The sequence below is a fragment of the Solea solea genome, chromosome 11 (assembly GCF_958295425.1).
Source record: "Solea solea chromosome 11, fSolSol10.1, whole genome shotgun sequence".
NCBI classification, from domain to species: Eukaryota; Metazoa; Chordata; class Actinopteri; order Pleuronectiformes; family Soleidae; genus Solea; species Solea solea.
Window position 1 is genome coordinate 7,682,325 of NC_081144.1, and position 25,911 is coordinate 7,708,235.

General features: G+C 35.1%; 2 protein-coding genes across 4 annotated transcripts in view; one reads left to right on the forward strand and one right to left on the reverse strand.

Moving 5' to 3' along the window:
- The window catches only part of scube3 (signal peptide, CUB domain, EGF-like 3), a 112,339-nt gene extending 92,489 nt beyond the window's left edge, over positions 1-19,850 (forward strand). For all 3 annotated transcript variants that reach the window (XM_058642583.1, XM_058642584.1, XM_058642585.1), the window contains one exon: positions 16,229-19,850. In XM_058642583.1, the coding sequence (XP_058498566.1) occupies positions 16,229-16,381 (153 nt within the window). In that variant the 3' untranslated portion in view covers positions 16,382-19,850. The remainder of the gene's footprint in view (positions 1-16,228) is intronic.
- A 187-nt stretch (positions 19,851-20,037) lies between these two features.
- On the reverse strand, positions 20,038-25,589 carry LOC131468404 (membrane cofactor protein-like). Its single transcript, XM_058642602.1, has 11 exons — positions 25,434-25,589; positions 25,106-25,303; positions 23,903-24,002; positions 23,755-23,828; positions 22,880-23,104; positions 22,600-22,794; positions 21,817-21,913; positions 21,629-21,702; positions 20,590-20,769; positions 20,291-20,479; positions 20,038-20,206 (listed from the first exon to the last, which is right to left on the reverse strand). Exons 1-11 carry the CDS (start codon positions 25,486-25,488, stop codon positions 20,169-20,171), a joined length of 1,425 nt encoding a protein of 474 aa, XP_058498585.1. The 5' UTR covers positions 25,489-25,589; the 3' UTR covers positions 20,038-20,168.
- Positions 25,590-25,911: the final 322 nt, after the last annotated feature.

Genomic DNA, 25,911 nt, shown 5'->3' on the forward strand with positions numbered 1-25,911 from the left:
GTATGTCGTCCAAAATTTTACAAAAAAGTCATAGGTTAGTATGTCGTCCAAAATTTGACACAAAAGTCATAGGTTAGTATGTCGTCCAAAATGTGACAAAAAAGTCATAGTATAGTATGTCGTCCAAAATTTGACACAAATGTCATAGGTTAGTATGTCGTCCAAAATGTGAAGAAAAAGTCATAGGTTAGTATGTCGTCCAAAATGTGAAGAAAAAGTCATAGGTTAGTATGTCGTCCAAAATTTTACAAAAAGTCATAGGTTAGTATGTCGTCCAAAATTTGACACAAAAGTCATAGGTTAGTATGTCGTCCAAAATGTGACAAAAAAGTCATAGTATAGTATGTCGTCCAGAATTTGAAAAAAAAGTCATAGGTTAGTATGTCGTCCAAAATGTGACAAAAAAGTCATAGGTTAGTATGTCGTCCAAAATTTGACAAAAAAGTCATAGGTTAGTATGTCGTCCAAAATTTGAAGAAAAAGTCATAGGTTAGTATGTCGTCCAAAATTTGACAAAAAAGTCATAGGTTAGTATGTCGTCCAAAATGTGAAGAAAAAGTCATAGGTTAGTATGTCGTCCAAAATTTGACACAAAAATTTGACACAAAAGTCATAGGATAGTAGGTCGTCCAAAATGTGACAAAAAAGTCATAGGTTAGTATGTCGTCCAAAATTTGAAAAAAAAGTCATAGGTTAGTATGTCGTCCAAAATGTGACACAAAAGTCATAGGTTAGTAAGTCGTCCAAAATGTGACAAAAAAGTCATAGGTTAGTATGTCGTCCAAAATTTGACAAAAAAGTCATAGGTTAGTATGTCGTCCAAAATGTGACAAAAAAGTCATAGGTTAGTATGTCGTCCAAAATGTGACAAAAAAGTCATAGGTTAGTATGTCGTCCAAAATTTGACAAAAAAATCATAGGTTAGTATGTCGTCCAAAATGTGACAAAAAAGTCATAGGTTAGTATGTCGTCCAAAATGTGACAAAAAAGTCATAGGTTAGTATGTCGTCCAAAATGTGAAGAAAAAGTCATAGGTTAGTATGTCGTCCCAAAATGTGACAAAAAAGTCATAGGTTAGTATGTCGTCCAAAATTTGACAAAAAAAGTCATAGGTTAGTATGTCGTCCAAAATTTGACACAAAAGTCATAGGTTAGTATGTCGTCCAAAATTTGACACAAAAGTCATAGGTTAGTATGTCGTCCAAAATGTGACAAAAAAGTCATAGTATAGTATGTCGTCCAAAATTTGACACAAATGTCATAGGTTAGTATGTCATCCAAAATGTGAAGAAAAAGTCATAGGTTAGTATGTCGTCCAAAATGTGAAGAAAAAGTCATAGGTTAGTATGTCGTCCAAAATTTTACAAAAAGTCATAGGTTAGTATGTCGTCCAAAATTTGACACAAAAGTCATAGGTTAGTATGTGGTCCAAAATGTGACAAAAAAGTCATAGTATAGTATGTCGTCCAGAATTTGAAAAAAAAGTCATAGGTTAGTATGTCGTCCAAAATGTGACAAAAAAGTCATAGGTTAGTATGTCGTCCAAAATTTGAAGAAAAGTCATAGGTTAGTATGTTGTCCAAAATTTGACAAAAAAGTCATAGGTTAGTATGTCGTCCAAAATGTGAAGAAAAAGTCATAGGTTAGTATGTCGTCCCAAAATTTGACAAAAAAGTCATAGTATAGTATGTCGTCCAAAATTTGACAAAAAAGTCATAGTTAGTATGTCATCCAAAATTTGACAGAGAAGTCATAGGTTAGTATGTCGACAGCTTGACAACAATTGGCCAAGTGGCTGAATGGGTAAGGCACTCGTCTCGTAAACCAAGGTTTGTGGGTTCAAGTCCCATCTGTGGTGTAGTTCCTTCAAATGTGACACAACGTCTTAGTTTAATATGTTCCCTGAAATATGATCAGAGGGTTAGGGTTTTTCGTCCAAAATTTGACACAAAAGTCATAGGTTAGTATGTAAGTCATAGGTTAGTATGTCGTCCAAAATGTGACAAAAAAGTCATAGGTTAGTATGTCGTCCAAAATTTGACAAAAAAGTCATAGGTTAGTATGTCGTCCAAAATTTGAAGAAAAAGTCATAGGTTAGTATGTCGTCCAAAATGTGACAAAACAGTCATAAGATAGTAGGTCGTCCAAAATGTGAAGAAAAAGTCATAGGTTAGTATGTCGTCCCAAAATTTGACAAAAAAGTCATAGGTTAGTATGTCGTCCAAAATTTGAAGAAAAAGTCATAGTTAGTATGTCGTCCAAAATTTGACACAAATGTCATAGGTTAGTATGTTGTCCAAAATGTGAAGAAAAAGTGATAGGTTAGTATGTCGCCCAAAATTTGACAAAAAAGTCATAGGTTAGTATGTCGTCCAAAATTTGACAAAAAAGTCATAGGTTAGTATGTCGTCCCAAAATTTGACAAAAAAGTCATAGTATAGTATGTCGTCCAAAATGTGACAAAAAAGTCATAGGTTAGTATGTCGTCCAAAATGTGACAAAAAAGTCATAGGTTAGTATGTCGTCCAAAATGTGACAAAAAAGTCATAGGTTAGTATGTCGTCCAAAATGTGACAAAAAAGTCATAGGTTAGTATGTCGTCCAAAATTTGACAAAAAAGTCATAGGTTAGTATGTCGTCCAAAATTTGACAAAAAAGTCATAGGTTAGTATGTCGTCCAAAATTTGAAGAAAAAGTCATAGGTTAGTATGTCGTCCAAAATGTGACAAAAAAGTCATAGGTTAGTATGTCGTCCAAAATGTGAAGAAAAAGTCATAGGTTAGTATGTCGTCCCAAAATTTGACAAAAAAGTCATAGGTTAGTATGTCGTCCAAAATGTGAAGAAAAAGTCATAGGTTAGTATGTCGTCCAAAATTTGAAGAAAAAGTCATAGGTTAGTATGTCGTCCAAAATGTGACAAAAAAGTCATAGGTTAGTATGTCGTCCAAAATGTGACAAAAAAGTCATAGGTTAGTATGTCGTCCAAAATTTGACAAAAAAGTCATAGGTTAGTATGTCGTCCAAAATTTGACAAAAAAGTCATAGGTTAGTATGTCGTCCAAAATGTGAAGAAAAAGTCATAGGTTAGTATGTCGTCCAAAATGTGACAAAAAAAGTCATAGGATAGTAGGTCGTCCAAAATGTGAAGAAAAAGTCATAGGTTAGTATGTCGTCCCAAAATTTGACAAAAAAGTCATAGGTTAGTATGTCGTCCAAAATTTGAAGAAAAAGTCATAGGTTAGTATGTCGTCCAAAATTTGACAAAAAAGTCATAGTTAGTATGTCGTCCAAAATTTGACACAAATGTCATAGGTTAGTATGTTGTCCAAAATGTGAAGAAAAAGTCATAGGTTAGTATGTCGCCCAAAATTTGACAAAAAAGTCATAGGTTAGTATGTCGTCCAAAATTTGAAGAAAAAGTCATAGGTTAGTATGTCGTCCAAAATTTGAAGAAAAAGTCATAGGTTAGTATGTCGTCCAAAATGTGACAAAAAAGTCATAGGTTAGTTTGTCGTCCAAAATTTGACAAAAAAGTCATAGGTTAGTATGTCGTCCAAAATTTGAAGAAAAAGTCATAGGTTAGTTTGTCGTCCAAAATGTGACAAAAAAGTCATAGGTTAGTATGTCGTCCAAAATGTGACAAAAAAGTCATAGGTTAGTATGTCGTCCAAAATTTGAAGAAAAAGTCATAGGTTAGTATGTCGTCCAAAATGTGACAAAAAAGTCATAGGTTAGTATGTCGTCCAAAATTTGACAAAAAAGTCATAGGTTAGTATGTCGTCCAAAATTTGACAAAAAAGTCATAGTTAGTATGTCATCCAAAATTTGACAGAGAAGTCATAGGTTAGTATGTCGACAGCTTGACAACAATTGGCCAAGTGGCTGAATGGGTAAGGCACTCGTCTCGTAAACCAAGGTTTGTGGGTTCAAGTCCCATCTGTGGTGTAGTTCCTTCAAATGTGACACAACGTCTTAGTTTAATATGTTCCCTGAAATATGATCAGAGGGTTAGGGTTTTTCGTCCAAAATTTGACACAAAAGTCATAGGTTAGTATGTAAGTCATAGGTTAGTATGTCGTCCAAAATGTGACAAAAAAGTCATAGGTTAGTATGTCGTCCAAAATTTGACAAAAAAGTCATAGGTTAGTATGTCGTCCAAAATTTGAAGAAAAAGTCATAGGTTAGTATGTCGTCCAAAATGTGACAAAACAGTCATAAGATAGTAGGTCGTCCAAAATGTGAAGAAAAAGTCATAGGTTAGTATGTCGTCCCAAAATTTGACAAAAAAGTCATAGGTTAGTATTTCGTCCAAAATTTGAAGAAAAAGTCATAGTTAGTATGTCGTCCAAAATTTGACACAAATGTCATAGGTTAGTATGTTGTCCAAAATGTGAAGAAAAAGTGATAGGTTAGTATGTCGCCCCAAAATTTGACAAAAAAGTCATAGGTTAGTATGTCGTCCAAAATTTGACAAAAAAGTCATAGGTTAGTATGTCGTCCAAAATTTGAAGAAAAAGTCATAGGTTAGTATGTCGTCCAAAATGTGACAAAAAAGTCATAGGTTAGTATGTCGTCCAAAATGTGACAAAAAAGTCATAGGTTAGTATGTCGTCCAAAATGTGACAAAAAAGTCATAGGTTAGTATGTCGTCCAAAATGTGACAAAAAAGTCATAGGTTAGTATGTCGTCCAAAATTTGACAAAAAAGTCATAGGTTAGTTTGTCGTCCTAAATTTGACAAAAAAGTCATAGGTTAGTATGTCGTCCAAAATTTGAAGAAAAAGTCATAGGTTAGTATGTCGTCCAAAATGTGACAAAAAAGTCATAGGTTAGTATGTCGTCCAAAATGTGAAGAAAAAGTCATAGGTTAGTATGTCGTCCAAAATTTGACAAAAAAGTCATAGGTTAGTATGTCGTCCAAAATTTGAAGAAAAAGTCATAGGTTAGTATGTCGTCCAAAATTTGACACAAAAGTCATAGGTTAGTATGTCGTCCAAAATTTGACACAAAAGTCATAGGTTAGTATGTCGTCCAAAATGTGACAAAAAAGTCATAGTATAGTATGTCGTCCAAAATTTGACACAAATGTCATAGGTTAGTATGTCATCCAAAATGTGAAGAAAAAGTCATAGGTTAGTATGTCGTCCAAAATATGACAAAAAAGTCATAGGTTAGTATGTCGTCCAAAATTTGAAGAAAAAGTCATAGGTTAGTATGTCGTCCAAAATTTGACAAAAAAGTCATAGGTTAGTATGTCGTCCAAAATGTGAAGAAAAAGTCATAGGTTAGTATGTCGTCCCAAAATTTGACAAAAAAGTCATAGTATAGTATGTCGTCCAAAATTTGACAAAAAAGTCATAGTTAGTATGTCATCCAAAATTTGACAGAGAAGTCATAGGTTAGTATGTCGACAGCTTGACAACAATCGGCCAAGTGGCTGAATGGGTAAGGCACTCGTCTCGTAAACCAAGGTTTGTGGGTTCAAGTCCCATCTGTGGTGTAGTTCCTTCAAATGTGACACAACGTCTTAGTTTAATATGTTCCCTGAAATATGATCAGAGGGTTAGGGTTTTTCGTCCAAAATTTGACACAAAAGTCATAGGTTAGTATGTAAGTCATAGGTTAGTATGTCGTCCAAAATGTGACAAAAAAGTCATAGGTTAGTATGTCGTCCAAAATTTGACAAAAAAGTCATAGGTTAGTATGTCGTCCAAAATTTGAAGAAAAAGTCATAGGTTAGTATGTCGTCCAAAATGTGACAAAACAGTCATAAGATAGTAGGTCGTCCAAAATGTGAAGAAAAAGTCATAGGTTAGTATGTCGTCCCAAAATTTGACAAAAAAGTCATAGGTTAGTATGTCGTCCAAAATTTGAAGAAAAAGTCATAGTTAGTATGTCGTCCAAAATTTGACACAAATGTCATAGGTTAGTATGTTGTCCAAAATGTGAAGAAAAAGTGATAGGTTAGTATGTCGCCCCAAAATTTGACAAAAAAGTCATAGGTTAGTATGTCGTCCAAAATTTGACAAAAAAGTCATAGGTTAGTATGTCGTCCAAAATTTGAAGAAAAAGTCATAGGTTAGTATGTCGTCCAAAATGTGACAAAAAAGTCATAGGTTAGTATGTCGTCCAAAATGTGACAAAAAAGTCATAGGTTAGTATGTCGTCCAAAATGTGACAAAAAAGTCATAGGTTAGTATGTCGTCCAAAATGTGACAAAAAAGTCATAGGTTAGTATGTCGTCCAAAATTTGACAAAAAAGTCATAGGTAAGTTTGTCGTCCTAAATTTGACAAAAAAGTCATAGGTTAGTATGTCGTCCAAAATTTGAAGAAAAAGTCATAGGTTAGTATGTCGTCCAAAATGTGACAAAAAAGTCATAGGTTAGTATGTCGTCCAAAATGTGAAGAAAAAGTCATAGGTTAGTATGTCGTCCCAAAATTTGACAAAAAAGTCATAGGTTAGTATGTCGTCCAAAATGTGAAGAAAAAGTCATAGGTTAGTATGTCGTCCAAAATTTGACAAAAAAGTCATAGGTTAGTATGTCGTCCAAAATTTGAAGAAAAAGTCATAGGTTAGTATGTCGTCCAAAATTTGACAAAAAAGTCATAGGTTAGTATGTCGTCCAAAATTTGACAAAAAAGTCATAGGTTAGTATGTCGTCCAAAATTTGACACAAAAGTCATAGGTTAGTATGTCGTCCAAAATGTGACAAAAAAGTCATAGTATAGTATGTCGTCCAAAATTTGACACAAATGTCATAGGTTAGTATGTCGTCCAAAATGTGAAGAAAAAGTCATAGGTTAGTATGTCGTCCAAAATGTGAAGAAAAAGTCATAGGTTAGTATGTCGTCCAAAATTTTACAAAAAAGTCATAGGTTAGTATGTCGTCCAAAATTTGACACAAAAGTCATAGGTTAGTATGTCGTCCAAAATGTGACAAAAAAGTCATAGTATAGTATGTCGTCCAAAATTTGACACAAATGTCATAGGTTAGTATGTCGTCCAAAATGTGAAGAAAAAGTCATAGGTTAGTATGTCGTCCAAAATGTGAAGAAAAAGTCATAGGTTAGTATGTCGTCCAAAATTTTACAAAAAGTCATAGGTTAGTATGTCGTCCAAAATGTGAAGAAAAAGTCATAGGTTAGTATGTCGTCCAAAATGTGACAAAAAAGTCATAGGTTAGTATGTCGTCCAAAATTTGACAAAAAAGTCATAGGTTAGTATGTCGTCCAAAATTTGAAGAAAAAGTCATAGGTTAGTATGTCGTCCAAAATTTGACAAAAAAGTCATAGGTTAGTATGTCGTCCAAAATGTGAAGAAAAAGTCATAGGTTAGTATGTCGTCCAAAATTTGACACAAAAATTTGACACAAAAGTCATAGGATAGTAGGTCGTCCAAAATGTGACAAAAAAGTCATAGGTTAGTATGTCGTCCAAAATTTGAAAAAAAAGTCATAGGTTAGTATGTCGTCCAAAATGTGACACAAAAGTCATAGGTTAGTAAGTCGTCCAAAATGTGACAAAAAAGTCATAGGTTAGTATGTCGTCCAAAATTTGACAAAAAAGTCATAGGTTAGTATGTCGTCCAAAATTTGAAAAAAAAGTCATAGGTTAGTATGTCGTCCATAATGTGACAAAAAAATCATAGGTTAGTATGTCGTCCAAAATGTGACAAAAAAGTCATAGGTTAGTATGTCGTCCAAAATGTGACAAAAAAGTCATAGGTTAGTATGTCGTCCAAAATTTGAAGAAAAAGTCATAGGTTAGTATGTCGTCCAAAATGTGACAAAAAAGTCATAGGTTAGTATGTCGTCCAAAATGTGACAAAAAAGTCATAGGTTAGTATGTCGTCCAAAATGTGACAAAAAAGTCATAGGTTAGTATGTCGTCCAAAATTTGAAGAAAAAGTCATAGGTTAGTATGTCGTCCAAAATGTGACAAAAAAGTCATAGGTTAGTATGTCGTCCAAAATGTGAAGAAAAAGTCATAGGTTAGTATGTCGTCCCAAAATGTGACAAAAAAGTCATAGGTTAGTATGTCGTCCAAAATTTGACAAAAAAGTCATAGGTTAGTATGTCGTCCAAAATTTGACAAAAAAGTCATAGGTTAGTATGTCGTCCAAAATTTGAAGAAAAAGTCATAGGTTAGTATGTCGTCCAAAATGTGACAAAAAAGTCATAGTATAGTATGTCGTCCAAAATTTGACACAAATGTCATAGGTTAGTATGTCATCCAAAATGTGAAGAAAAAGTCATAGGTTAGTATGTCGTCCAAAATGTGAAGAAAAAGTCATAGGTTAGTAGGTCGTCCAAAATTTTACAAAAAGTCATAGGTTAGTATGTCGTCCAAAATTTGACACAAAAGTCATAGGTTAGTATGTGGTCCAAAATGTGACAAAAAAGTCATAGTATAGTATGTCGTCCAGAATTTGAAAAAAAAGTCATAGGTTAGTATGTCGTCCAAAATGTGACAAAAAAGTCATAGGTTAGTATGTCGTCCAAAATTTGACAAAAAAGTCATAGGTTAGTATGTCGTCCAAAATTTGAAGAAAAAGTCATAGGTTAGTATGTCGTCCAAAATTTGACAAAAAAGTCATAGGTTAGTATGTCGTCCAAAATGTGAAGAAAAAGTCATAGGTTAGTATGTCGTCCCAAAATTTGACAAAAAAGTCATAGTATAGTATGTCGTCCAAAATTTGACAAAAAAGTCATAGTTAGTATGTCATCCAAAATTTGACAGAGAAGTCATAGGTTAGTATGTCGACAGCTTGACAACAATTGGCCAAGTGGCTGAATGGGTAAGGCACTCGTCTCGTAAACCAAGGTTTGTGGGTTCAAGTCCCATCTGTGGTGTAGTTCCTTCAAATGTGACACAACGTCTTAGTTTAATATGTTCCCTGAAATATGATCAGAGGGTTAGGGTTTTTCGTCCAAAATTTGACACAAAAGTCATAGGTTAGTATGTAAGTCATAGGTTAGTATGTCGTCCAAAATGTGACAAAAAAGTCATAGGTTAGTATGTCGTCCAAAATTTGACAAAAAAGTCATAGGTTAGTATGTCGTCCAAAATTTGAAGAAAAAGTCATAGGTTAGTATGTCGTCCAAAATGTGACAAAACAGTCATAAGATAGTAGGTCGTCCAAAATGTGAAGAAAAAGTCATAGGTTAGTATGTCGTCCCAAAATTTGACAAAAAAGTCATAGGTTAGTATGTCGTCCAAAATTTGAAGAAAAAGTCATAGTTAGTATGTCGTCCAAAATTTGACACAAATGTCATAGGTTAGTATGTTGTCCAAAATGTGAAGAAAAAGTGATAGGTTAGTATGTCGCCCAAAATTTGACAAAAAAGTCATAGGTTAGTATGTCGTCCAAAATTTGACAAAAAAGTCATAGGTTAGTATGTCGTCCCAAAATTTGACAAAAAAGTCATAGTATAGTATGTCGTCCAAAATGTGACAAAAAAGTCATAGGTTAGTATGTCGTCCAAAATGTGACAAAAAAGTCATAGGTTAGTATGTCGTCCAAAATGTGACAAAAAAGTCATAGGTTAGTATGTCGTCCAAAATGTGACAAAAAAGTCATAGGTTAGTATGTCGTCCAAAATTTGACAAAAAAGTCATAGGTTAGTATGTCGTCCAAAATTTGACAAAAAAGTCATAGGTTAGTATGTCGTCCAAAATTTGAAGAAAAAGTCATAGGTTAGTATGTCGTCCAAAATGTGACAAAAAAGTCATAGGTTAGTATGTCGTCCCAAAATGTGAAGAAAAAGTCATAGGTTAGTATGTCGTCCCAAAATTTGACAAAAAAGTCATAGGTTAGTATGTCGTCCAAAATGTGAAGAAAAAGTCATAGGTTAGTATGTCGTCCAAAATTTGAAGAAAAAGTCATAGGTTAGTATGTCGTCCAAAATTTGACAAAAAAGTCATAGGTTAGTATGTTGTCCAAAATGTGAAGAAAAAGTCATAGGTTAGTATGTCGTCCCAAAATTTGACAAAAAAGTCATAGTATGTCATCCAAAATTTGACAGAGAAGTCATACGTTAGTATGTCGACAGCTTGACAACAATTGGCCAAGTGGCTGAATGGGTAAGGCACTCGTCTCGCAAACCAAGGTTTGTGGGTTCAAGTCCCACCTGTGGTGTAGTTCCTTCAAATGTGACACAACGTCTTAGTTTAATATGTTCCCTGAAATATGATCAGAGGGTTAGGGTTTTTCGTCCAAAATTTGACACAAAAGTCATAGGTTAGTATGTAAGTCATAGGTTAGTATGTCGTCCAAAATGTGACAAAAAAGTCATAGGTTAGTATGTCGTCCAAAATTTGACAAAAAAGTCATAGGTTAGTATGTCGTCCAAAATTTGACAAAAAAGTCATAGGTTAGTATGTCGTCCAAAATGTGAAGAAAAAGTCATAGGTTAGTATGTCGTCCAAAATGTGACAAAAAAAGTCATAGGATAGTAGGTCGTCCAAAATGTGAAGAAAAAGTCATAGGTTAGTATGTCGTCCCAAAATTTGACAAAAAAGTCATAGGTTAGTATGTCGTCCAAAATTTGAAGAAAAAGTCATAGGTTAGTATGTCGTCCAAAATTTGACAAAAAAGTCATAGTTAGTATGTCGTCCAAAATTTGACACAAATGTCATATGTTAGTATGTTGTCCAAAATGTGAAGAAAAAGTCATAGGTTAGTATGTCGCCCAAAATTTGACAAAAAAGTCATAGGTTAGTATGTCGTCCAAAATTTGAAGAAAAAGTCATAGGTTAGTATGTCGTCCAAAATTTGAAGAAAAAGTCATAGGTTAGTATGTCGTCCAAAATGTGACAAAAAAGTCATAGGTTAGTTTGTCGTCCAAAATTTGACAAAAAAGTCATAGGTTAGTATGTCGTCCAAAATTTGAAGAAAAAGTCATAGGTTAGTTTGTCGTCCAAAATGTGACAAAAAAGTCATAGGTTAGTATGTCGTCCAAAATGTGACAAAAAAGTCATAGGTTAGTATGTCGTCCAAAATTTGAAGAAAAAGTCATAGGTTAGTATGTCGTCCAAAATGTGACAAAAAAGTCATAGGTTAGTATGTCGTCCAAAATTTGACAAAAAAGTCATAGGTTAGTATGTCGTCCAAAATTTGACAAAAAAGTCATAGGTTAGTATGTCGTCCAAAATTTGAAGAAAAAGTCATAGGTTAGTATGTCGTCCAAAATGTGACACAAAAGTCATAGGTTAGTATGTCGTCCCAAAATTTGACAAAAAAGTCATAGGTTAGTATGTCATCCAAAACGTGACAAAAAAGTCATAGTATAGTATGTCGTCCAAAATTTGACAAAAAAGTCATAGTTAGTATGTCATCCAAAATTTGACAGAGAAGTCATAGTTAGTATGTCGACAGCTTGACAACAATTGGCCAAGTGGCTAATGGGTAAGGCACTCGTCTCGTAAACCAAGGTTTGTGGGTTCAAGTCCCACCTGTGGTGTAGTTCCTTCAAATGTGACACAACGTCTTAGTTTAATATGTTCCCTGAAATATGATGAGAGGGTTAGGGTTTTTCGTCCAAAATTTGACACAAAAGTCATAGGTTAGTATGTAAGTCATAGGTTAGTATGTCGTCCAAAATGTGACAAAAAAGTCATAGGTTAGTATGTCGTCCAAAATTTGACAAAAAAGTCATAGGTTAGTATGTCGTCCAAAATTTGAAGAAAAAGTCATAGGTTAGTATGTCGTCCAAAATTTGACAAAAAAGTCATAGGTTAGTATGTCGTCCAAAATTTGACACAAATGTCATAGGTTAGTATGTTGTCCAAAATGTGAAGAAAAAGTCATAGGTTAGTATGTCGTCCAAAATGTGACAAAAAAGTCATAGGTTAGTATGTCGTCCAAAATGTGACAAAAAAGTCATAGGTTAGTATGTCGTCCAAAATTTGAAGAAAAAGTCATAGGTTAGTATGTCGTCCAAAATGTGACAAAAAAGTCATAGGTTAGTATGTCGTCCAAAATTTGACAAAAAAGTCATAGGTTAGTATGTCGTCCAAAATTTGACAAAAAAGTCATAGGTTAGTATGTCGTCCAAAATGTGAAGAAAAAGTCATAGGTTAGTATGTCGTCCCAAAATTTGACAAAAAAGTCATAGGTTAGTATGTCATCCAAAACGTGACAAAAAAAGTCATAGTATAGTATGTCGTCCAAAATTTGACAAAAAAGTCATAGTATGTCATCCAAAATTTGACAGAGAAGTCATAGGTTAGTATGTCGACAGCTTGACAACAATTGGCCAAGTGGCTGAATGGGTAAGGCACTCGTCTCGCAAACCAAGGTTTGTGGGTTCAAGTCCCACCTGTGGTGTAGTTCCTTCAAATGTGACACAACGTCTTAGTTTAATATGTTCCCTGAAATATGATGAGAGGGTTAGGGTATTTCGTCCAAAATTTGACACAAAAGTCATAGGTTCGTATGTAAGTCATAGGTTAGTATGTCGTCCAAAATGTGACAAAAAAGTCATAGGTTAGTATGTCGTCCAAAATTTGACAAAAAAGTCATAGGTTAGTATGTCGTCCAAAATGTGAAGAAAAGGTCATAGGTTAGTATGTCGTCCAAAATGTGACAAAAAAAGTCATAGGATAGTAGGTCGTCCAAAATGTGAAGAAAAAGTCATAGGTTAGTATGTCGTCCCAAAATTTGACAAAAAAGTCATAGGTTAGTATGTCGTCCAAAATTTGAAGAAAAAGTCATAGGTTAGTATGTCGTCCAAAATTTGACAAAAAAGTCATAGTTAGTATGTCGTCCAAAATTTGACACAAATGTCATAGGTTAGTATGTTGTCCAAAATGTGAAGAAAAAGTCATAGGTTAGTATGTCGCCCAAAATTTGACAAAAAAGTCATAGGTTAGTATGTCGTCCAAAATTTGAAGAAAAAGTCATAGGTTAGTATGTCGTCCAAAATTTGACAAAAAAGTCATAGTTAGTATGTCGTCCAAAATTTGACACAAATGTCATAGGTTAGTATGTCGTCCAAAATTTGAAGAAAAAGTCATAGGTTAGTATGTCGTCCAAAATGTGACAAAAAAGTCATAGGTTAGTATGTCGTCCAAAATGTGACAAAAAAGTCATAGGTTAGTATGTCGTCCAAAATTTGAAGAAAAAGTCATAGGTTAGTATGTCGTCCAAAATGTGACAAAAAAGTCATAGGTTAGTATGTCGTCCAAAATTTGAAGAAAAAGTCATAGGTTAGTATGTCGTCCAAAATTTGACAAAAAAGTCATAGGTTAGTATGTCGTCCAAAATTTGAAGAAAAAGTCATAGGTTAGTATGTCGTCCAAAATGTGACAAAAAAGTCATAGGTTAGTATGTCGTCCAAAATGTGAAGAAAAAGTCATAGGTTAGTATGTCGTCCCAAAATTTGACAAAAAAGTCATAGGTTAGTATGTCGTCCAAAATTTGAAGAAAAAGTCATAGGTTAGTATGTCGTCCAAAATTTGACAAAAAAGTCATAGTTAGTATGTCGTCCAAAATTTTACACAAATGTCATAGGTTAGTATGTTGTCCTAAATGTGAAGAAAAAGTCATAGGTTAGTATGTCGCCCAAAATTTGACAAAAAGTCATAGGTTAGTATGTCGTCCAAAATTTGACAAAAAAGTCATAGGTTAGTATGTCGTCCAAAATTTGAAGAAAAAGTCATAGGTTAGTATGTCGTCCAAAATGTGACAAAAAAGTCATAGGTTAGTATGTCGTCCAAAATTTGAAAAAAAAGTCATAGGTTAGTATGTCGTCCAAAATGTGACACAAAAGTCATAGGTTAGTAAGTCGTCCAAAATGTGACAAAAAAGTCATAGGTTAGTATGTCGTCCAAAATTTGACAAAAAAGTCATAGGTTAGTATGTCGTCCAAAATTTGAAGAAAAAGTCATAGGTTAGTATGTCGTCCAAAATGTGACAAAAAAAGTCATAGGATAGTAGGTCGTCCAAAATGTGAAGAAAAAGTCATAGGTTAGTATGTCGTCCCAAAATTTGACAAAAAAGTCATAGGTTAGTATGTCGTCCAAAATTTGAAGAAAAAGTCATAGGTTAGTATGTCGTCCAAAATTTGACAAAAAAGTCATAGGTTAGTATGTCGTCCAAAATTTGACAAAAAAGTCATAGGTTAGTATGTCGTCCAAAATTTGAAGAAAAAGTCATAGGTTAGTATGTCGTCCAAAATGTGACAAAAAAGTCATAGGTTAGTATGTCGTCCAAAATGTGAAGAAAAAGTCATAGGTTAGTATGTCGTCCCAAAATTTGACAAAAAAGTCATAGGTTAGTATGTCATCCAAAATGTGACAAAAAAGTCATAGTATAGTATGTCGTCCAAAATGTGACACAAAAGTCATAGGATAGTAGGTCATCCAAAATGTGACAAAAAAGTCATAGGTTAGTATGTCGTCCAAAATTTGAAAAAAAGTCATAGGTTAGTATGTCGTCCAAAATGTGACACAAAAGTCATAGGTTAGTAAGTCGTCCAAAATGTGACAAAAAAGTCATAGGTTAGTATGTCGTCCAAAATTTGACAAAAAAGTCATAGGTTAGTATGTCTTCCAAAATTTGAAGAAAAAGTCATAGGTTAGTATGTCGTCCAAAATGTGACAAAAAAGTCATAGGTTAGTATGTCGTCCAAAATGTGACAAAAAAGTCATAGGTTAGTATGTCGTCCAAAATGTGACAAAAAAGTCATAGGTTAGTATGTCGTCCAAAATTTGACAAAAAAGTCATAGGTTAGTATGTCGTCCAAAATGTGAAGAAAAAGTCATAGGTTAGTATGTCGTCCAAAATGTGACAAAAAAGTCATAGGTTAGTATGTCGTCCAAAATGTGAAGAAAAAGTCATAGGTTAGTATGTCGTCCCAAAATTTGACAAAAAAGTCATAGGTTAGTATGTCGTCCAAAATGTGACCAAAAAGTCATAGGTTAGTATGTCGTCCAAAATTTGACAAAAAAGTCATAGGTTAGTATGTCGTCCAAAATTTGAAGAAAAAGTCATAGGTAAGTATGTCGTCCAAAATTTGACAAAAAAGTCATAGGTTAGTATGTCGTCCAAAATGTGAAGAAAAAGTCATAGGTTAGTATGTCGCCCAAAATTTGACAAAAAGTCATAGGTTAGTATGTCGTCCAAAATTTGACACAAAAGTCATAGTATAGTATGTCGTCCAGAATTTGAAAAAAAAAGTCATAGGTTGGTATGTCGTCCAAAATGTGAAGAAAAAGTCATAGGTTAGTATGTCGTCCAAAATGTGACAAAAAAGTCATAGGTTAGTATGTCGTCCAAAATTTGACAAAAAAGTCATAGGTTAGTATGTCGTCCAAAATGTGAAGAAAAAGTCATAGGTTAGTATGTCGTCCCAAAATATGACACAAAAGTCATAGGTTAGTATGTCCTCCAAAATGTGACAAAAAAGTCATAGTATAGTATGTCGTCCAAAATTTGAAAAAAAAGTCATAGGTTAGTATGTCGTCCAAAATGTGACAAAAAAGTCATAGTATAGTATGTCGTCCAGAATTTGAAAAAAAAGTCATAGGTTAGTATGTCGTCCAAAATGTGACAAAAAAGTCATAGGTTAGTATGTCGTCCAAAATTTGACTAAAAAGTCATAGGTTAGTATGTCGTCCAAAATGTGAAGAAAAAGTCATAGGTTAGTATGTCGTCCAAAATGTGAAGAAAAAGTCATAGGTTAGTAAGTCGTCCAAAATTTGACACAAATGTCATAGGTAAGTATGTCGTCCAAAATGTGAAGAAAAAGTCATAGGTTAGTATGTCGCCCAAAATTTGACAAAAAGTCATAAGTTAGTATGTCGTTCCAAAATTTGACAAAAAAGTCATAGGTTAGTATGTCATCCAAAATGTGACAAAAAAGTCATAGTATAGTATGTTGTCCAAAATTTGACAGAGAAGTAATAGTATAGTATGTCAGGCACGATCAAAATTTCGCCGCAGAATTTTCTAGTTCTCTATTTTATGCATAAAGACAAAAATGCACTTTTAACTTACTTTTGTTTTCTTCAGTTAGACAGATATTGTGATGTATCGCTATGTGTTTGTCTTGATTATCACAGAATCGTTGTATTGTGATATAATACATGGACCATGTATTGTATCATGAGGAACACTATGACTTGTTTGTATTATGTTTTACAACATTGTATAAGAACTTTAACTGAAAGTGAGATGGTTAATAACCATTAAAATACATGTTTACATGTTTGTTTTTCCCTACAGGATAAAAAACTGATTAAGACTCTTTTTGATGTGCTGGCTCACCCAAACAACTACTTTAAGTACACCACTCGGGAGTCCAATGAGATGCTTCCCCGCTCCTTCATACGTCTCATAAGCAGCAAAGTCTCCGCTTTTCTGCGACCATACAAGTAAAACGGTCATGCAGCAGTGATGCAACAGATTGTGACCCCTGTCGTCCCTCTCTGCCTTACAGGCCACATCCCGCAACTCTCACAGGACTTAAAAGAAAAAAAATCACATACTACCATGTTTACACTCTCTTATTTTCATAGGCTTTGACAATAAACACTTTGCAGACCTAAAAAATACTAAACAATAATTGTGTTTTAGGTTTTGTCTTCTTTTTTTTGTCAGTTTCCATTTAGCACTCAGTCCATTCAGTCCCAGCTCTAACATTTAGTGGGGATGATGTAGAGTATGCGAGTGGGTTTGGTTTCTATTGTGTTGTGAAACAAAACCACACACACACATAAAATAATAATATAAACATCTCCTTCAGACAGGAGTGATGTTCTGTGTGTGTGGTTTGAGCTTGATAGAGCTTGTTATTGTATTGTTTAAATGAGTGGTCTGAGTTTCAGCTTCAACTCCTACCACCAAGTATGACTGTCAGTGTTGTCTAAGTGTTGTGTAACCCATCTACGGCGTCTGCGTGCCGTCCACGATGAGGAGCCGTTGTTGAATTCATTCACGCTGCAGCTGCGTTCCAGGTCATTTAAAGCCTTACTATATTTGAGCTCTTAGAGCAATTCCCCAGAGTTTTACTGTTAAAACAGTTAATCTTTGTTTTGTTCCGTCTGTCTCGACTGTACCCATGTTCTCCAACCTTGAAATAATCATGTCTGTTGCTGTTTTGCAAGCCGAATTCAGAAAAAAAGAAGAGGTGGTTTATCATTCCAGGAACACAGTGAACCTTTGGGAGATTAATAAGAAAAAAAAGAAAAAAAACACAATTGTGAGAGCCACAGAAATGAGATAATGTGATGTATAGTGAAACATGTCTCAGCGAGGGAGAGAGAGAGAGAGAGAGAGAGAGAGAAAGAGGGAGAGAGAGAAATGTCTTTGAGGGACATTATGTTTGCTGCTTCTTTTAAGAAAAAAGGTCACTTTAATTCTTCAATCTCATATTGTCTTTCTGATGTACTCTACACACTTATGGTCTACAGGTTTAATACAAAGAAAAACTGAAATATTTCACTTCTTATACACAGTAAGTTGATAATCTCACAATGCCTGTCAGTGGACTACCAGTTTTATTGTGTTTTTATTTCAATCTTGTAAATAATGAAAAGAAATAAGACGAGGGTTGAATTCTTTTAATCCTAATTTGTTTACGCAGACCCCCCCCCCACCCCCCAAAAAAGAAAAAATTGCATTCTGCACCCTCAAAACCAGACACCCAGTGCCCTCCACCAAAACCCCCGTCACATTTTTATTCTGTCCCAGTGAAAACAGCTCTTCCAAAGACTGCCTCAAAAAAAAGGGCACGTCAAGTTGTTTTGTGCACTAGATTTAGAACCCATCATTTCCACCTGTTTAGTACAAAGTGCAATGAATGATGAACACACCATCGTTTTGGTTACACCCTTTTGTGACCCACAAAAAGGTTGTGAAATGTGTTTGAAGTGGGCTGCAGTCTTGTCGAGACTTGTATTAAATATGTGTCACTATGGGCTAAAGGTGTTTAGGACTCAACACTCTTATCTTGTGAAATACAAAAGAAAAAAGAAAAGAAACTTGGTTAAAATGTGATTAAAAGAAATGGCATTTGGTGTGTTTAAAAAAAATAATCTATATCTATATATATGTTGTGATTTCAAAACAGTGACCAAAACAGGGTGAAATATTTATGTTTAGTGAACTCCTACACTTTGCTTCACGTTAGGATCTGCCGAGTAGTTAAAGGTACAGTAAAATTAAGCAACATTTATTGGTAAAGTTGCATGTTGCAGCTGAATATCCCTCACCTTACCCTTCCCTTCCAAGTGTATTGGAGATCCTATGTAGCCTTTGCTTAGTACATCAACCCAAAAGAGCTCATTCTGGGGTAAAACAAGTCATACAATCAGGTGATTGTTCACTTGTAATAACTAATTTATCTTTACGTTCTGCCAAATTAAACTAATGTCACCAAAATTTTACACACTGGACCTTTTAAAGAATAGAATCTGACATTTTAGAGAACATGTGTTTGCTTTCTTTGTTTGCCAGACTTTGGTTGACCATACTCATGTCTGCTAAGCTTATCTTAGCTGATCTCAGCTTAGCTTAGCATGAAGTTTAGAAACACAAAGTGGGGCTGTACCATCCACAATGAAAACAATTTCTGAGTATAAAACAGTATGTGTGATTTATGGGAGGAATTGCTTACAAGCAAAATCCCTGAAATGTTTGAGCTATTCCTTTAATGTTATGTCATCAGTAAAGATGAATACATGGTTGGTCAGTGAGCAAGTGACAATGATAATCCCTCCTCTTAACTATGACGGAGTATTAGGGCCACGATACAGAAAAAAATGTTTTTGTTGCCATGACACTCAAAAACTCAAAATTTCGAAAATAGAGTTGAAATATTTGGCAGATTAGGACAGGTACTCGGTGTCCAGGTTTACAACTTGATTCACTTAAGAGAGAGGTTTCAAACCTCGCAGCCCCTCACTCAATTTAATGTGGGCCACCACAATATCAATTTATAATGATATAAATATAATATTGCAATAATGTTTTTTTTGTAATATATTCATCATAAAAACCTTTACATTGTAAACTATATATCAGTCCGTATCAACAGAGAGACTTTTATTTTGAAATGCTACAAAAACCACCACTTTTGAAAAAACTTTTTTTATCACGAAAAATATAATTTTTGTGAGAGCTCTGCTTTATGGTATTGACATTTTACCACTTCCAGTCAAGAAAAAAGTTTCAGCAGGTCAAAAACTCTCGACATGATATTCCAACTTTATACTCAAGATTTCTAGTTTAATCTCTTCATGGCAAAAATAATATATTTTCCTTCATGCATGGCCCCAATACTCCGTCGTTCTTAAACCACATATTCAACCCTCTAAAAGAAGTCAAACTGAGTCGATGCTTACTCTCCGATAACTTATGAATATTTCAGGGAGGATTTGTATGTAAATGTAAATGAAAATAAAAAAAACAAAAAAAATATGTGGGGATGATACAACTTGTATCCAAGTACCTGCAGCTTTAGGATGACACAAAGGGAATTTGACCACAATGTCAAAATTGAGGGCAGCTCTGGGTTGAGCCATGAAAACAAACAAACTTCCAGTCTTAACACATCATCAAAGTCTCTTTTAAATGATAACTTCTGTCACAGCTTGATCTCCTCAATACTTAGTATTCTAATGTGCTGTTCCCTTGGCCCACATGCCCTCATTCCTACCAACATCACCTTCCCTCCTGCAACCTGTAGGTTTTTTATTTTTATTTTTATTGTTGCCTTTTAACAAGAGTTTGCTATGATGTATCATAGAGTTGATAATGATATTTGCACTTGAATTGTTATTGCTCATGTAAAGAAATGTCTGGATTTTTGTATTGTCTTTTTAAATGAATGGAATTGGTGTACTTATGTTCGTGTAGCTTGTTTGTCCATGAAATGCTCACCCACTGTTTTAGTCTATAGAGATGATACACATACGGTAACATTATCAACTGTTAAAAAAAAAGAAAAGAGAAATGTACAGAGGTGAATGAAACAGGTTTGTACTTGTTACTGCCCAAAAACGCTTATTGAAATAAACATACTGTACTGCAGCTTCATTTCAAACTAATTTTAATGCCTGTATAATACGTTATATCAGCAAATTGTTATTGTTAGTCCATTATTAGAATGTGTATTTTGAAAAGAAGCATTAGATAAGGGATTAATTACTTCATCCTCCACATTTCATTTGGCATGGTAGCGCCTCCGGTAGCTGTCACGGGCTGAGGGGAAAAAGAAAGTTGAAATCATAATCTGGGTCGTGAAATTCATAAAGTAAAACTATATAAAAAGTGAGGTTTACTTACCCGTGCGTCTACATTCGGGGAGGCCAGGGGACCAGCGGCCATCATAGCCACACATAACTGTGCTGGAGCCAAACAGAGTGTAGCCTGGGTTACACTTAATCGATGTATTCTCCCTGTATTGGTACGCAATATTATTGTGAGCTCCTCTCCAGAAGCCATTGGACACATTTGGAGATGGACATGAAATTTCTGTAAGGGAAAGGAACAGAATTTTTATTTTGTTCATAACAACAAACAAAACAACAAAGAGTTGTGTTAAATGTATTGTGTAAAATGTATATTTTAACAGTATTTAGGACCTTTGCAATTTGGAGGAGGTGCGCTCCATGTCCCATTCTTGGTGCACCAGATCTCCTTTTGTCCAACAAGTGTTCCCACGGGACACCAATAGCGCACTACACTCCTGTATGTGTGAGGAGGCTCCTTAAGTTCTCGCAACTCTGCATTTGTCTCCTGTGAAGGCTCTGGACACGTCATAGCTGAGAGAGACAAAGAAAGAAAGTAACTTGAATGAAAACAAATGTTGCATTCACACAATGCTGATTAATCAGCTCCACGCGACTCTCTCGCTCTGTATTTCATTTTCTCAGTGGAATGGTGTTTAGACCTCATATTGTCACAGGAAGTGATTTGTTTTATGTCAAGACAGAGTTGAGATGCAACCGCAACACTGCTCTAGTAAAGCAGCAGACAGGTTTGGCGTATGTCTGAAAGAAGCTCTGAAAGAGGCTCAAAGAAGACATTTTCAGAAGTTCTCAAAAACACGGTCGTTCAGCAGGTTAATGACATGACAATGACAATGACACTTCTTGATCCCGCCCACCCCTGCACCGCCACTGTATACACACAAACACTCCCTCAGACAGGTCTGATGGTATCGTTTGACAGAGCTCATATTCAAAATACCCTTAGAACACAGAGCATTTAGGCTGCTTTTTTTTTTAAATTACTAACTAATTTAAACGTATACAGAGGCTATAAGAATGTGCAATACAGTGTCTTATATCCTCTTTTTTCAACACAACCTACAGGCACTCTGATGAAATGATTATTTTTTTCATTTTCACCAACTATATAAACACACCTGAGCAAAAAGTACAGTCGAATTTTTTGAAATTTGGAAAAACGTCACAGTTCAAAGTTCGCTTGGCTCATCTTTATGAACAAAAAGAAAAGAAAAGCTGTCTATTTTGTGACTTCTGCACAAGTATCACTACTCCTGTTTGGTTTTTTTAAAATGTGCGATACAAAATGAATCATAACTTTGACTCAACAACACATTTTGTGAAGCCTGAAGATGTGATTTATAAAAACACACGATTTATTTATTTACTGCACCTTCACAAACAGGAACACGTCCATCCCAGCCTCTACTAAGGCAGTTTCTGGTTCCCCTCCCTACCAGAACATACCTGATGACAAGACACATGCAAGGAACAGTTTTTTAGTGACAATAAACTAAAAATACTAAAGACAAATAAACAGAGAGAACAAAACAAAGCTGTCATTTTTCCCCACTGCCCTACCCCTCATCGCAGACGCCAGTAGCAGTGTCTCCAAACTCTACTCCTGTGTATGTGAACTGTCCATTGAGAATCTCTCCAGCATAGCCACACTGTTTTCCTTTTGAAGAAGACACAAGAAACTACAGCTTTACAAAATTCTACACAACACTTGAAGATATAATAAAGAGCACATGTCAGCAGTACAGTCTAAAAATTACCGACTGAATGGTTTTCATTAATTACACACGATTTCTACTTGATGCAGAATTTTACATATTTCACTACTAAGCAGCCATAGGTTTGCTCTTCTTCATCAAATAAAGGTATATATATTTTCATGCTTGATTGAACTCGAATACAGGAATGACCCTGTCTACATTTAGAGTTGTATTTGTAAGCAAAAACTCCAATAAAAATGTCTTTTCACTGTCTTAAACTGTTATCTGTGACAAATAAAACATTTACTGTGTGTAACCAGACCATATTTCTATCACAGGCACTCTCCAATTGTGTAGGGTATTTTTGACTTTGACACAGGTAAACTCTCAAGTGAGTGCTATACAAAACTAATACATAAAATACTGTATGGCCAAATTGCAACAGGATTGCACAAAAACAGTACTAGAGCAAGGGTCAACTAAAATAATAATATATTAAAGGGTCTGCCAACAGATGACTCCTCATCCTTTAACTCATATAAACGATCATATAAATGAGAAAACAACTCTTCCCTGCGGATGACAGCAATGTTATTAAGATAGAATGATGCAAACTTTAACTGTGAGGAAACATAGCAGTACTTACGTTCACATTTTAGACGCAATGGTGTCCATTTGCCATTATTACACGTGCGGTATCTGCTGCCGCCCGCTGAGACATATCCAACATCACACGCGAATTGGACTCTGTCACCAGAAGCAAAAGATGTCATGGTGATGTACTTGTCCGCGAGGTTGGAATTTGAGTTGCCGACGGCTGGTGGAACACCACATCCACCTGCTGGAGAGATTTCAGACAGAAACTTCATTTTACCATCTCCCGTCTGAACTTAGAGTTGTTGAAGTGTTTTTGAAAAACAACTTACTTTGTTTGTCAGAGGACGGTTCAGTTTTGTTAGGTGAAGGCAGACACTGAGGCAGTTGAGGCTGCCACTGGCCACTGGGTCCGCAAGTGACCTGCTGAGCTCCGTGCAGCTGGAAACCTGAAGTGCAGGTGAAGGTCACTTTGTCTCCAACTCGGTACAAAAGATCCTTTCCACCACTGCTGGCAGAGTTGGCCAAAACAGGGGCGGAGCAGGTTTTCTCTGCCGCTGAAAAGAAGAAAACATTAGGTTTATTTTCCTCCAGATTAATAGGGCAAAGGAATGCCAGCGTAGGAGGAGGAGGAATAGATTATTTAAGTATATCCTCAGAAAAGAAACAAGCAATAACACTGAAAATACTTTGGGTGGGGAACACAAACATGTTTATTTGATGGTCCAGTGTGTAACTTCTGTTGCCAACACTCTGTAAGGGTGATCAATTTAACCAGCAAAGTTATTTAGAATCTTAAAATGCAAATTAAAAAGGCAAACATATAGTTTGCATAGGACTATGACTTTGTATATGTCAGACTGCATTATGTTCACATTAAACACAAAGTAATGAAAACATAATAAAATAGGAAACGTTAGGTAGTTAAATAGTAGTAATGTGTTCTATGTGGTCAATTTGGTCAGTTTTATATGTCTCCTACTTTTAGAAGAAATGTGTCTGGGTTCTTATGGCTTATTAGATAGATATGACTCTGCAGTGAGTAACATTAAGTAGACATAGAACATTACGTTTAAATGAATTAAGAGATTAAAATAGAAGGGTGTATACGTCACATTGAGGAAGTGGTTAGTCACTGCTGAAGTCACAATACCAACCACTTTAAATCACGTCATGTCACGCCTCACAGAATTGCACCGTTGCTCACCTTCACACTTTGGAAATTCACCAGTCCACCCAGACTTCTTGCATATCATGAAGTTCACTCCTTTCAGAGTGAATCTGTCGACATGGAGAGATGCAGTTAAGTCCCTCACACACACGACCACACATATTACAAATCTGGTACAACTTACCCCTCATTACATGTTGCATAAACTTTCTCCCCAATGAACGAATTCCCTTCATAATGGAGCTGACCATTGTATAGATCGCCCGCGTAGCCACACGATTGCTCTGTAAGAAATATGAAATAGAGGCGAAAAATAGCCAATCACAAACTGGAATCAAGGGTGAAAAATATTAGACCCCAGACATTAGCTGTGGCAAAACATACATTTTTGTTTTTTAAAGGATTTCTTAATAATGTATCTATAATGCAATTGTTTCCACTCTTTTAAACTTAAACTACAGGAAAACATTCATATTTAGAGTCAGAATAAGCTGTGAATACACAATACAAGTGTGGTCAGATTTACAGTATAATCAACCATGATCACGATACTGTCATTATTATTATTAGTAGTAATAGTAGTTTATTTCCAAACTGCAAACAATATATAAAATATATAAATGAAATAACCAACAACAAAACAATTATGCTAATACTACAAAAGTGGATAATCAAAGACAAACACAACGATTTCTTGCACATATTCTCGATAAAGTATTAGCCGCTATTATTTATCTCCCTCTTCCTCTTACATTACTGTTCTTTTTCCTATATATTTTTGTCAAATTTGGAACATTGTGCTGGAATAAAATTCTAAGTAAATAAAAAAGAAAACTGCATAGACAATAATGAACATCTGGTGATAGTCAAAATCCCCCATATCTATATCTTGTAAAAAATATATATTTTTTGAATTGTTTTATGTTACCACAATCAGATATACAAAAACGCATAGTAGAGTAGTAGAGTAGAGTATTAGTCGTAATACTAAAGATTAGCAGTCTTTAGTTCTTCATCTTTATTTATAAAGCACTTTGAGCACATTTCTAAACCAAGTGTTTCATAATGAAAACAATAACCCCAGGAGAAGATTAAACAAATATAACATATAATCAATAGCAGCAGAGCAGCAACTATAACCTATAAAACTAAATATTATATATAAAGATTTACAGCAAATTGTCAATAAAATCAAGGAAAATCAGGGCAGTAGGTTGTCAACATGGCCGCTAGAGGGCGTGAGTCTAATCCTGACCTGACTGAACTGTTGGTAATTTGAAATCACATATTGCGAATGTAACAACATTTTACATTTAAAAGTGTAGTAACGGCGTCGCAGCGCACTTACTCACGCATTTCAGCGTCAGTTTGGTTTCGGCGCACTTACTTTCGCACTTGAGCGTCAGTTTGGTCCAACTTCCCTCCACACACTCCGCAGACCTGCTGCCTCGGGATGGAGCGAAGTCCTCAGCGCAGTTGTAGTAAACCTTCTCTCCGCTGCTGAACGTCTGTCTGCTGCCATACTTCTCATTCAGTTTGGTCTGAGGATATTTCGGCGGGGCTGAGCATTTCTTTGATACTTGAGCTTTTTTTTTTTTTTTAAAGGAAATCAACCACCATCAGTTTGAAATATATATATATATATATATGTATATGTATATGTATTCACACAAAATAATATACATTCATACATTTCTAGAAATTCTGCAGTTTACCTGTGGAGACCAGGGCAGCACACAGCACCAGAACAGTCCACCCGAGGATTATCATGTTTACTGTCACCGTCACTCAGCTGAATTAAGTCAGAGGCGGTTTACAAGTCACAAATGGCAACATGAGGATCACACAGTGATTTATACCGTAGAGGAGGAGGTGGCACCTCCTTCCTCTGTACCACACAATCCCAGACATGAAAACAAGACGAAACACTGATAACACAAACTGAGCAGAACAAAAAGAAATCAGAGATCCACCATGTTTGTTAAAAGAACAAAATAACAGCTGAGAAACACATTTTTCCCACAGACTATAAGACTGCGGAGTCATCAATGTCTTGTGGCCCCACTTAATATGAAGTTATGAGTTGTTTCTGTACGTTTTTCTTTTTATTGATACATTCAGACATATTATAGGAGAAGTATGTTTATGAAGCACATTGTTGCAACGTGCCATGGAATAAGAGGCATAATAGTA